Raw genomic sequence first — 13,964 nt, forward strand, 5'->3', positions numbered from 1 at the left:
ATGAAATTTCAGGTTCATCTGAAGATACACACATGAAACTGGGGAAACAGGAAATCTAAATGTTTTATGATACCACTCCCCTAGATTCATGGTCAGCTGCCTTGCTTGGTTGTCTCTGCATTTGAATGATGTATTGCAGAGGTAAATTATACTTCTTGCAGTTTGTGCTTCCATACACCCTTAGTTACCAACCTCGACAGGGCTTTCACCCATGTTTATCTATCTTACTATGTTTAGCATTGCTGGACTTAGCAAAAACATACAGGATGTCCAGCCTAGTTAAATTTGAATTTCAGATAAACAATGAATACTTCTTTAGCATGAGTACATCCCAATGAAAAATTCTTTGTAGTTTATTTGAAACTTCACTGGATGTTTGATCTTGCAACCAACTCCCTTACTCTGAACAGATGACCTTAGAAGGCCATCAAATGGAAACATTTAAAATCTATAGACCTGCATATATCCACATTTTTAATTTTTTCTCTTTTACTTCTATTGCAAAAAAAGTCATACCTATTTTCCCTTCCATGGCCAATCTTTCCACTTTAGGTCCTATACCTTCCTACCTTCCCTGTGGAAATTTAATAAAGAACTGAGCCTCTCAATTTTCCAAATCTTCAACGGCTCTCTGTTTGACTCAAGGGTCCCCTAAATTAAAAACAAAAACAAAAAAGGCCTCTGAATTTACCTCTCCCTCCACTTTTCATACTCTCTCTTTTCTTTACAGACTCCTCAGTTTCTGTCTGCCTTTTTGGCTGTTCTGTTCCTTCCCTCCGTTGGCTTCTTTCCCTTTCCCGGGGAATATTAAATGCTGCTAGTTAGAGTTCTTTAAGACCACATCTCAGTTTACAGAATTCCCATGGGGGATCTTGACAGTCACCACCTAGCTACTCAAGACTTACTCATCTTAATCTAAATCAAGATCTCACCTCCGAACTCTAGACCTTGCCTATATCTCCCTCCTGAATATCTCTCTTTGGATATTTGTCTTGCACCTGAAACTCTCATGTCCCAAACTGAACTCATCCTCCCTTTTTAAATCTCTCTCTCAAACAATGTTCACTCTTGATAGTACATGGTGTGGTTACCTACCCAGTGTTCTAAATCAGAAACCTGAGAGTCGATTATGTGTATGTAATTTGTGACCAAATCTTGCTTGATTTAGTTTCAAAAATTTTTAAAAATTCATTCACCTCTTTTTATTCTCATAGCCACTGTCCTCTCTTCCTTGGGACACAGCCATGGCTTTCTAATTGATTGCTTTTGTCTTTGGTCTTGCGTCCACCAATCTATTTTCCAAGAGCAGCCTAAGTGATTTTCCAAAACACAAGTCTGATAGTGTCATCCTTTTGCTTTAAAGGCCTGCAGAAACTTTATTTTTGTTGTTAGAACAAAGTCCAAATTCCTAACTATGGTTGATAAGGAAATCCATGATTTGATTCCCCCACCTCCACTCCCTGGCTCTCTACTAGGCTACAATGAAATCCTCGTATACCATATCTCACTCATCTCTGGGTGTTCAGACATGCCATATCATTTTCCTGGAACAGGTTACCCCTTCCTCTTTGCTTGGCTTACACTTACTTCTCATTTGGATTTCTCCGTAGTTATTACTTCCTCAGGGAAATGCCCTAGTAGATGAAAGTTGTTCCTTTAGTTTCATTCACAGATTTTTTTTTTAACTTTTACCTGTTTAATTACTTGTCTTAGCAACTGAAATATAAGTTCATAAAGGATGACACCATTACTGTCTATTTCCAGCTTCTAAGACATTGTCTTGACACAGAACGAATTAAAAATTAAATAGTTATTTGCCATATAAATGGATAAATAAATGAAAACACAGATATGATGACAGAGCTAGAAGGGTTTGCTTTAGGCACAATTTCTTAATTAAAAAATGAGCTAATATCCAGAATCTACAAAGAACTTAAGCAAATTTACAAGAACAAACAAACAATCCTATCAAAAAGTGGGTGAAGGATATAAACAGACACTTCGCAAAATAAGAGATTTATGCAGCCAACAAACATGAAAAAAAGCTCATAATCACTGGTCATTAAAGAAATGCAAATCAAAACCACAATGAGATACCATCTCACACCAGTTAGAATGGCGAGCATTAAAAAGTCAGGAAACAACAGATGCTGGAGAGGATGTGGAGAAATAGAAACGCTTTTACACTGTTGGTGGGAGTGTAAATTAGTTCAAACATTGTGGAAGACAGTGTGGAGATTCTTCAAGGATTTAGAACCAGAAATACCATTTGACCCAGCAATCCCATTACTGGGTATATACCCAAAGGATTATAAATCATTCTACTATCAAGACACATGAACATGTATGTTTATTGTAGCACTGTTCACAATAGCAAAGAGTTGGAACCAGCCCAAATGCCCATCAATGAGAGACTGGGAAAAGAAAACGTGGCACATATGCGCCATGGAATATTATGAAGCCATAAAAAAGGATGAGTTCATGTCCTTAGCAGGGACATGGATGAAGCTGGAAACCATCATTCTCAGCAAACTAACACAGGGACAGAAAACTAAACACCACATGTTCTCACTCATAAGTGGGAGTTGAACAATTAGAACACAAGGATAGAGAGGGGAACATCACACACCAGGGCCTGTTGCAGGGTGGGGGGCTAGGGGAGGGATGGCATTAGAAGAAATACCTAATGTAGATGACAGGTTGAAGGGTACAGCAAACCACCATGGCACGTGTACACCTATGTAACAAACCTGCACGTTCTGCACATGTATCCCGGAACTTAAAGTATAATTTAAAAAATGAGAATATGCATAACATATATGAAAGCTATAGCATAATGGTACAAAGCATAACCTCAAATTCACCATCCAACCCAAGCTGGAGCTAGAACATTCCCAGGAGTTATCACTTACCTTTGGGCTCTTCCTCTTTTAAAGAAACCATTAGCGGAATTCAATGTTCCTTACTTGTTTTACCCTGTAACACCAAATTCCCATTATTGTCTCCATGGTTTCTGCAAGTCTACTCTGTTAGCATTCACTGATTAGGAAGCTGTCCCAAAAGGTCTGTTTGAGCACTGCCTGAATTGTTCTGAGTATTGTGGAGGGCACAAAACAGACGTAAGACAGGACTCCTGTGCTCAAGGAACTTTTTCTATAGGGAAAAGAGAGCTAACACACATAAAAGTAGAGAATATATGACACTGACTGGAAGAATTATGAGATTTCCAAGAAAGAAAAGATCACTGTGGACCCGACTAGCTTAGAAAACCTTTATAAAGAAGGATAAAAATGAAGTGCATATTGAAGCATGCCTAAATACGAGCATTTGGACACGAGGAGTGAGACATTTAAGAGGGAAAGAACTACATTTGGTGGTGGTGTAGTTGAGCATTACTGTTTTGTTTCACTTATTTTTCTTGCTCATAATTCTTTTTTCACTTCTTCTGGTACTACTGCAGTTCTTTTTGCTGTTGAAATTTCCTTTTCCCAATTCATAAGATTTAGAGGGGTTGCCGATGGCTACATTTTAAATCCAGCCTTCCTATTCAAGGACTTGGTCCAAGCACAAAACCCCATGCTCCTGGTGACAGTGATTGACTCAAAGATGGGTATGTGACCCAGGGCAGGCTAATTTTATGCCTTCCCTGGGATCTCATGTATAAGTGCTTGAAAAGAACATTTCTCTTTTCTGTTAGGCCACTGCTGATAAAATGTAAGCCTGAAGCTACGTCTGGCCAGACTATCTCTTCCCTCTTCTAAATATAGGAAATTTGCCTGCAGTTGGAGGAAATGACTCTCACAGAGAAGGAGAGAGAGAGTGAGAGAACCACATTGTTTCTGGAGTTCCCGAAGCGATCTGTATACTTTGTTTTACTGTTCGTGTGGTTAACATACCCCTTTCTTGTTTAAGCTCATTTGAATTGATTTCTGTTGATTTTATCCCATTAGAAAAGTACTTAACAAAACAGCTAGTGGGCTAAAAAGTGGATGTGGTGGAGATGGAAAGTGTAGAGAAGGACTGGAATGGAACACTGGAATTGAGAAAGAAAGCACAGATCAGACACCAATATCCGGAGGAAGAAATGACAGTACTTTGTTGGAGACTGGACACATCCCATATGGAAGGAATAAGATCAAAAATGGAAAATCCAGGAAATTTGTGGACTCACTGATAGAAATGGAAGTAGTTGAAATGAGGAAGTGGATTTGAATGGAAGCAATAACCAAACCATGACATTTGAGTTCCTGGCAGAGGTGGGGCTTTGCCAGACTATGGTTTTGGTGACATAACCCATCCTGTATTGGTCCAACAATGTGAAGTACAGGAATGGAACCTAGTCATGCTCTGTGTCATCATTCAAGGGAATATGATAAAACACTACAGATATTTGGCTTTTCAAATACATTCTTTAGATTCTTTTCTCTCCTTTCTCTTCCTATCTAAAGCATGGGAATGATTTGTAGCCTAGATTAGTGTTTCTCAAAGTGTGGTTCCTGCATCAGAAGCTTCAGAATCACCTGGGAACATCTTAAAAATACAAGTTCATGAGCCTCACCCCAGAGTAAGGGCATCAGAAACTCTAAGGGTGGGTCCAGGAATCTGCATTTTAACAAGCCCTGCAGTTGACACTGATGTTCACTAAAGTTTTAGAACTGCTGGTGTAGAGTATTCTTTCCATGTTGGCTCTACAGCAGGTGAGGCAATCCAACATACAGTGCTATGATTTTGCATCCTAAGAATTATTCCCTTAGAAAAGTACATTTTCCCTAAAGCTATTCATTCAAAAACTATGTGTTGAGAATGTGCTATCTGCCAGGCATTGTTCCAGGTACTTTGGATTTTGCAGTGAACAAATTTGACACCGTTAATAATAATAATGCCTATATTTTAGCAATTAAAAGTTATGCTATGGAAGTGACTGCCAGGGGACCTGAGTGTTGGTTAGGAGGTCAGGAAGCTGTTCGTAAAGAAATGGCATTTAAACTGAGAAAGAATAGGAATTTCTCTGGAGAAGAGCCGAGGAGGTAAGGTAAAGCCGCTCTAGGTCCTGAAAGGGGTACGCCTGAATGCTTTCAGGGAATTGGAAACAGACCAACATGAAAAGGTCATAGTTAATCATGGGTGGTGGAGCTAGAGAGGCAGATCTGATAGACTGATCAACAGGGACTTGTAAATATTAAAGATTTTGCACCTTCTACTGAGGGCAATTTACAGGCCACAAAAGAGTTTTAATCATAGGCTAACGTGATCTGATTCATGCTTGTTTACCTTTTTAATTAAATGCAATTCCTTTTTTAAAAAAGCAAATACTTTTCCACTGTACTGTGGAAATAACTGTGGGCATAATAGTATGATGAGTTAAATTCCCTCTAAGATATAATGGGCTGATAGAGATACTTTCTCTGAAAAAGGCTGTGACGAAGGAGGGAAACAGAATAGAGTGTGCCTGTGGGGACCAGATGCCAGGAACAGAAAAGGAAGGCTTATGAACTTCTTTCTTTTTGTGGTTGTGGCTGAGGCTGCTCCTGCTAGTCAGACATAAGACTGCATGCCTGAGAGTGCGAGTTCACAGGCAATTGCTGCTTCTCTCAGGGGTTACTGTTTTGCCTACATAGAAGACCCTGGTGCTCAGGCTGTATCCATTTCTAGAGATCATATGTATCTTTTCTCCTACACAAGATCTTTTATAGTGATTAAATTCACTTTCCAGGCATCACTGCTACCTCCTTGAGAATAATTCCCAAATCTGTATGTCCTTCCTGACCTTGAATAGATTTTCAATGTTTAATATCTTTAGTAACCTGTGCTAACACATTGTGTTAAAAAATGCACACATGCCATTGTTTAGTGTCAGGCTGTGTAGAGTTCACTAATTATTGAAAAATTATACATGCCCAACTCTGACTGCTCTTCTGCAGTTCAAGAGCATGTCTCATATTGTCTGCTGGAGAGCTGACCTTGGAATGCCATTGTAACCACAAATAGCTTGCCTGTAATTGAACTATGTCTTTCCTAAATCAACTTGCCTCTGTCTTCTGCCTCTTTTCATTAACATCAACATTTACTGTCGTCCCAAGTTCCAAGATTTGGAGTCATCCTTGACTCCTCTCTATCTTAGGCTCTCACCAAATCCAAACTCTGAGATTGTCCCCATTCACTTGGTGGAATGCTAAATTGCCATTTGTTCTTCCCTTTCCTTATCCATTATTGTTCGAGTATTCTACTCAACATACAGCATACTTCCATCTCCTAAATCTAGGTTCCTTTATCAGAGACACTGGTGACTATACTGTATGTGTGACTTCATTAAGCCTATTTTATTTAGAAAAGGTCTTTCTGTATATACACACACACACATACATACATATATATACACACACATACATATATATATACACACACACACATACATATATATATGTATGAATAAACAGCTCTGAATATGTAAGTTTTCTTCAAAATGTCTTATTTTAAAGAATTTTTTTTTATCAATGTATGCAAACTTTCCAATCTAGTCATATAAGTTCATGTAGAATTCATACATTCAGGTGTCAGTATTCCATCCCTGTGGTGCTAATGGTATTTCCCCCACCTTGAGTTCTAATGTAAATTCTATTTTTCTCAGCCCCAGTCCCTCTTTAGGGGTTTTCTAGATCATCCCAGATCTCAGCAAATCTTCTTTCTTCAAATCCTGCAGTATTCCTCTTCTTACATTCATCCTGTACTATCTTATACACTTTTTTTTTTTTTTTTGAGTATGTGTTCAACCTCTGCCACTTAGATAATAAGCCACTTAAGGGAAGAATCAGGTCTTTTGCTACTTTATATCCTCAGCATCTACTATAATATGCTGCCTGTAGCATTCGCTTAGTTGATATATTTTGATGGTAATCTTTAGCAGGCAACAATACCTATAGACTCATCTATCTCACTTTCATTAATAGAAGTCTAAGTTAAACATCCTGTCTGAAAATGTTTCTTCAGAGTAGTGCTTTAAAGTTAGGAGAACCAGTCATTATGACTTTAATTGCAAGCATTATTTTTCTCTCCAATTACCATTAATCCTACAACTAGCTTCTTTGACTGTCTTTCATTAGATTATGTTGGAAGCTAGATTTAGGGAATGACAACAGAAGGTTGCAAGTGGGAAATTTTCCATTCAGACTAGAAAGAATGGTTTAGTCCATCCCCTAACTTTTCAGCAAAGATACATATAAATCATAATCAGAAGATTATAAGAAATTTACATTTATAGATAAATTACATGGTGACAGTTTCTTTGTAAATTTCCTTTAAGTCCTTCAGCACATTTCACATGGCCCTGTACAGTTGAGCCGTCTCCACTTCTCCATCCTTCTCTCTACCACCCATCCCCCCATTCACCACAACCTAGCTGCAACAGCAAGCTTTATATTCCCTGAATTGCCAAGCTCCTTCCCACCTGCAGTGGCGGCCCCTGTTTGGATGGTCTTTCCTGCTTATTTCCTGATCAGTTCCCATCATCCTTTGAGCCTTAGCTTGCTTGTCACTTACAAAAACTGGGAGTTTTTGTCTCATCTCCCACAGTAGGTTAAGTTCCCTTGCTATGTGCTTTCATAGTTCTTATCATGATTATAATTATATATCAACTGTAAATTAATTTGTTTTGGGTCTCTGTTCCACATTAAACTACAAGCTGCAAGATGTTAGAGACTATACAAATCTTATTCACTAAAATATTTTCAACCTCTAGAATAAAAGCCCAATGCATAATAGATGCTTGAATACATAAATGAATGAGGATTTTATAAATGACTATCCAATAAAACGTTCAGAGAAACAAACCATTCTTATATTATTCACATGTAGCATTTAATTCTTCTCATTCCTTCCCTGAATGGACATGAGCAGACTTCTCTGGGTCATGTAATTCACATGAACATGCATATATATTTTATGAAGTAACTTCTGCTTTTATAAAAACAAAGCAAAACATACCAAGTATTGCGCAGTGAAAATCTTCATTTGCTCCCTTACAGAATCTAAACAGCTTAAATGATTAGGTATCATATGAAAATGTAAAAACATATTGTTTTGTTTGAAATTGTTTCATTTATGCACACTAGCATGGATATTCCTGTAATTCTTTTTATGTAAGGTTATTTTGAAAATGTATGCTGTTGGGTTAAAAGGAGCAAGAAAACTGTCTCATAGCTAAAAAATATCCACATGCTGAAACCTTTCAGTATATGTTTATCAGTAAAGTTAATGTGGTCCCCTTCCCTGCAGGCTCTTGCAACCCCACTGATATGTCCCTGACCTGTTTCTGTGTCCTTTGAGTCTTCAGTTACCCTGCTGAGTGGGACAATTGGAGAACAAATTAAAGCCAACTGCAGAGAAGATTATTTTCTGATACAAAAATCTGACCTTAAATAACTCAAGCCTTGAATATCTTTCTGTCATGATGCCAGCAGTTCACCAAATTTGCATTGAAAAGTCTAACATTTCACACAGTCTCACTCTTAATTCCCCCCACTATTACTGTCCTAACTAGAATGAGTGCAAGACTCACCTGAGTCGGCCCCCTTACCAGGATAAATCATTATTCAGTTAAAAGGAAAGGGATATCTAATTGCACTTGGTAACAGCTTTCAAACCCATGTTTGTATCTGCATTATTCTTTTCATACCCACCTTTTCTCCTTTTATATCCAATCAGAAAAAGAACAGTGTAAATAAACGTTAAAGTTTTGAGGGTAGGTGTCAAACATGCACCTAACTCAATGCAAAAAGAACCACATTTGGATGACATCAAGTCTTTCTCTACAGTGACTGACCTGCATACTTCTAAATTATCAGACCCATCGTCATAGGTGGCAGGAGGCTTCCGAACAGGGTTATTCACCTGGAGCCCTGCATCATTCATGTCCTTGCTGCCTTCTGGAACTCCCAGCATTTCAGTGCTGGAATCTGTTTCGGAAAATGTCTTCTTTATTATTTCATTTTTCCTAAGACTTTGCAAGAGCTGAGGATCTCTGTGGTGATATCTACCTTTGCTCTTCTCATAATTCCTTGAGGATCTCTTAATTTCAGAGGATCCTTGAGTCAGAGAAGTGCTGCATTCTTGGCACCTTGTACCTTTTCCTCTGCGGAGACTTAAAGAGCAGCTCTCACATTCGATCAGCTCTTGTTGCTCTTTACCTTTGGATCCCAGATCAACAAGCTCAATTCCATTAGGAGTGGAAGACCCAGCTAAGTTTTCACATGGCTTATTATTATTTCTCCTCCTTCTTCTTGACAGTCTGAATTTAACCTGGGCTCTTCTTTTTGCCTGAATCCAACGACTCTCATCTGTGGAAGATGAATCTGAAGAATCTGTGTAAAGCTCCCTCCATCTGGGGCTTGAGATTTGAAGGTGAAAGTCATTTTTTCTTCCTCTTATTTGTTCTTCTGCAGCATGCTCATATCTCTCAGAGGCTTTTCTCCTCCTCCTAGGTCTTTGTTTTACTGATTTCTTACCAGACTCCTTCCTAGCAGAGCTCAGCACCACGACAGGGGTGCAATACTCAAATGACTCTTCTGACATGTCATGCAAGATGGCAGATCTAGACAGAGCAGCAGGCAAAGGATGGGAAATGGGAATGGAGAGGAAAACCATGGAAAAACAGAGAGAGAGAATGATGAAAATGACAGCATGGACCAGAAGTAGATAAATAAAGAACAATTGAAGAAAATGAACTAAATGGAAAAAAAAATAGCCAGTATAAATTTTCTATGGACCATGTAAAGCAGAAGCAAGAGACACACATTCTCAGAACAAAAATCAAGAATACAAATACTGATCCAAAGAATATTGATTAAGATAATTTGTTCAGCACTTACCTGCAGATGTCCTGAGTGGATGGACAGACAGACAACCTTGACTGGCTCCTGGGAGCTGTCCCTGTTGTTGGGCTGCTTGCCTGGAGAAACAAGTTAGATAATTTGGCATCTTGGTTAAGGTAATACATGGTTGATATCTTGCTTTTTTTCCACATATTTAAAAAATTACAACAAACGTGGCTGCTGGTCATGTTGCTTATAATGCAGAACAGAGAATATAGGAAGTTAGAGGTTCGTTTTGCAAAAGTAAAACTTATTTGAGGAACCTGGAACAGCTGAGACGCTGTGCTATTTCGCTGTTACTTCATTTACGAGAGAGGAAGATGATTCCACAAGTTTCTATTCTATTTACTGTAATCATTTGAGTGAAATAGCTCAATTTGCTTTGGAAACAAATGAATAATACTTGAAGACCCTATGACATAAGGACTAACGAACGATTCTGTGACAAGGATATTAACAGTCTGAGGAGTCTAATCAAATAGCTATTAGGTTGTTAGATACTTTCTGAAGCTAACATCAAGGCCCCATGAGATAAGATATTTGAAAATACTTTGTAACATTTAAAAGCCTGAATTTATTGCTATTAAAATTTCATTAATGAAACTAATAAAATATATCCCTTGCAACACTACTGACCTTTCATATCTTTAACCCTATAACCACACTAAGTCTGAGAATAAGAACGCCTGAAACATCAGATTATTAGCATAAAGTTGAGTGCATTTCACTAAAGTCCTACCTTTGAAACACAGTATTTTCTTCATTCTATTTGACTTTAACCTGTTGTGTTTAACATAGATCATGATGATAAATAAAAACCTACAATGTAGGGATAATTTTCTGTGTTCCAGATGTTGTGCTGTAACTTTATTTACTGTCTCTTTAATCCTACAATAATCTCACAAGTGGAAAGTAATAATAACTAACAGTTTTGAGTGGATAATATGTGCTTATCACTGTTCTAAGTCATTTCCATATATTCATTAATACTCACAATAAATCTTTGTAGTAAATACTATCACTACATACATGTTACAGTTGAAGAAACTGAAAAATTGGTGCTGCTTCTTACTAATAGGTGGTAAAGCTGAGATCTGGACCAGGTATTTGGTTCCACTGTCTGTGGAGATCTGGGTCCAGATTCAGGCCTGCTTGACTGCATAGATGAAATGCACAATTTCATCACCAAGAAAATAACAGTAAAGGTAGAAACATTACCCCAATTTCAAAGTCATTCTAAAAATTCTCATATTAGAAATATATACTCACTATTCTGAAATCCAGAGAATGAGGAACAAATGCTAACTCAAGAGATCAGATAATATTTGAAGAGAAGGTATAGTAGGCTAAATAATGGTCCCCCAAAGATCTCAACATCCTAATCTTTGGATAGTAAATATTTTACCTTTTATGGTAAAAGGGACTCTGCAGATGTGATTAAGTTAACTATCTTGAGTTAAGGAGATTTATGCAAATTATACTGGTAAACCCAATGCAATCATTAGGATCCTTATGAGAGGGAGGCAGTAGAGTTAAGGTCAGAGAGAGAAGATGAAGAATATGAATAGAGGTAAGAAAGGAGGGAAGATACTACACTGATGGCTTTCAAGGTGAAAAAAGGGGAACCCCGAGGAAGGTGGCATGGGGAAGCTTAAAAAGGCTAGAAAATGAGTTCTAGAATTTCCAGAAGGAATTCAGCCCTACTAACATGTTGATTTTAGCCCAGTGGGATCCCTATTTGGCTTCTAACCTCTAGAACTATAAGATGACAAAGCCCCAGGGAAATGCAGATGCAGAGACTACTGGGTCCCAGGTCATGATGTATTCTGGTAGTGGCTCTGCTCTCAAAATGGTGCCATGTTGCAGCAGGTTAGGTCCCAGGAGGTGGGAGGGGGGATCCCTATGACACTAGTTACAGGAAATTAATAAGGAGGTAACGATTCAGCTAATCTTAAGAGGCAAATAGGAATTATTTAAAAAGATTAAAAATATTCAAGGTAGAGGAAACCATTTGTTAAGAGACCTAAAGACACTACCAAAAAAACTCTTGGAACTGATAAACAGATTGAGTAAATTTGCAGGATACACATCAACATACAAAAGTCAATAGTATTTCCAAACCCTGCTGAAACAAAGTAGATGAGAAAGAAATCAAAAAAGAAATCACATTTATAATGGTGACCAAAAAAAAAAAAAAAAAAAAACCTTAGGAATAAATTTAACTAAGAAGGTGAAAGATCTCTACAACGAAAACTACAAAACAGTAATGAAAGAAATTGAAGAGGAATTAAAAAATGAAAAGATTCTGTGCTCACAGAATGGAAGAATTAATATTGTTGAAATGACCATACTATCCAAAGCCATCTACAGTTTCAATGCAAACTCTACCAAAATATCAAGGAAATTATCCGAAGAAATAGAAAAAACAATACCCAAATTCACACAGAACCACAAAAGAGCCAAAATAACTAAAGCGACGTTGAGCAAAAAGAACTAAGCTAGAGGCATCACACTACTTGACTTCAAAATGTACTACAAAGTCATAGTAATCAAAAGAGCATGGCATTGGTATAAAAACAGACACACAGAGCCATGGAACACAACAGGGAATTCAGAAATTATCCATGTATTTATAGCCAACTGATTTTCAACAAAGGTGCCAAGAACTCACATTGGAAAAAGGACATCTTCTTCAGTAAACAATGCTTAGTAAACTGGATATCCATATATAGAAGAATGAAATTAGACTTCTATCTTTCACTATATATAAAAATCAACTCAAAATGAATTAAAGACTTAAATATAGACCCAAAACTAAAAGACTATTAGAATAAACATGGAGAAATTGTTTCAGGACATTGATCTTTTAGAAAAGATTTTATGGGAAAGACTTCAAAAGCACAGACAACAAAAAAACAAAATAGACAAATGTGACTACATCAAACTAAAAAGCAAAGCTTTGTCCTTGCTTGTGCAAATGATTGTTTCCTCTGCACAACAAAGAAAACAATCAATGTAGTGAAGAGACAGTCTGTAGAATGGGAGAAAATATTTGCAAACCATACATCCAATGAGGAACTAATATACAGAATATACAAGGAACCTAAACAGCTTAACAGCAATAATAATAATCTGATTGTAAAATGGGAAAATGATTTGAATAGACATTTCTCAAAATAAGACATACAAATGACCAATACATATATGAAAAAGTGCTCAATATCACTATAATTAGAGAACTGCAAATCAAAGCCACAGTGAGATATTATCTCACTATCCTTAGGATGTCTATTATCAAAAATATAGCAAATGGGCATGGTGGTGAATGCTTGTAGTCCGAGCTACTTGGGAGGATGTCCGAGCCAAGGTGTTTGAAGCTAGCCTAGGCAACATAGTGAGACCCCTGTCTGTTAAAACACACACACACACACACACACACACACACACACACACACACGGTAACAAAACAAAATTCACCAGAATTTGTGAGGATGAAAACAAATGGAAACTCATACAGTCTGGTGTAACCTGATAGTGCCCAATAATGGGGTTCTGATGAAGAAAGCACATCTAACGTAGAGTAGAACAGGGATTTAATGTCAGCTTGCCAGAGAAGGAGACACCTGTCCAACACAAGGTGAGTGTGAGTCAAGTGGGGGGTGGCAGTCCAGGCAAGGACAAGGATGTGTCAAAACAAACAGTAGAGAGAAGATGTCTTGGTATGGGATCTACAGAAAGTTTGTAATGACTGGGAGAAAGGTGTTGAGTGAGGTAAGAAGTGGTACATAGTCAAGATGAAAAAGTAGATGGAGGTTTTGAATGTTACATTGACATGTTGGGTTGCATCCTGAAAAGAATGAAAAGTTACTGCAAGTATTCAGCAGCAAATAGAACTGATTAAATCTGGGTACTAGAAAGCTCACTTTGGCAGCTGAGAATTGGAAGGTTCAGGGTTGGCTGAAAGCAAAGAGCAGAGTTAGGATTCCATATATTCAGGATGCAGTGAGGATAGAGAAAAGGGATAGTTTGAGCAATCGAATCCCAACAGGTTGTTTTATTTTAAAATATGGTAAAAATAATTTGAAAGATCAACTGAAA

The 13,964-nt window shown here is 37.6% G+C and overlaps 1 protein-coding gene across 30 annotated transcripts in view; it reads right to left on the reverse strand.

Annotated features, from left to right (window-relative positions):
- The window catches only part of MARCHF1 (membrane associated ring-CH-type finger 1), an 830,557-nt gene that overhangs the window by 79,058 nt on the left and 737,535 nt on the right, over positions 1-13,964 (reverse strand). For 23 of the 30 annotated variants that reach the window (XM_074040707.1, XM_074040716.1, XM_074040714.1 and 20 more), the window contains 2 exons: positions 9,864-9,943; positions 8,819-9,586 (listed from right to left, as the gene is read on the reverse strand). In XM_074040707.1, coding sequence (XP_073896808.1) covers positions 8,819-9,586; positions 9,864-9,943 — 848 coding nt within the window. The remainder of the gene's footprint in view (positions 1-8,818; positions 9,587-9,863; positions 9,944-13,964) is intronic. The other 7 variants (XM_074040720.1, XM_074040719.1, XM_074040722.1 and 4 more) reach the window with 1 other exon arrangement.

The sequence above is a fragment of the Macaca fascicularis genome, chromosome 5 (assembly GCF_037993035.2).
Source record: "Macaca fascicularis isolate 582-1 chromosome 5, T2T-MFA8v1.1".
Classification (NCBI taxonomy): Eukaryota; Metazoa; Chordata; class Mammalia; order Primates; family Cercopithecidae; genus Macaca; species Macaca fascicularis.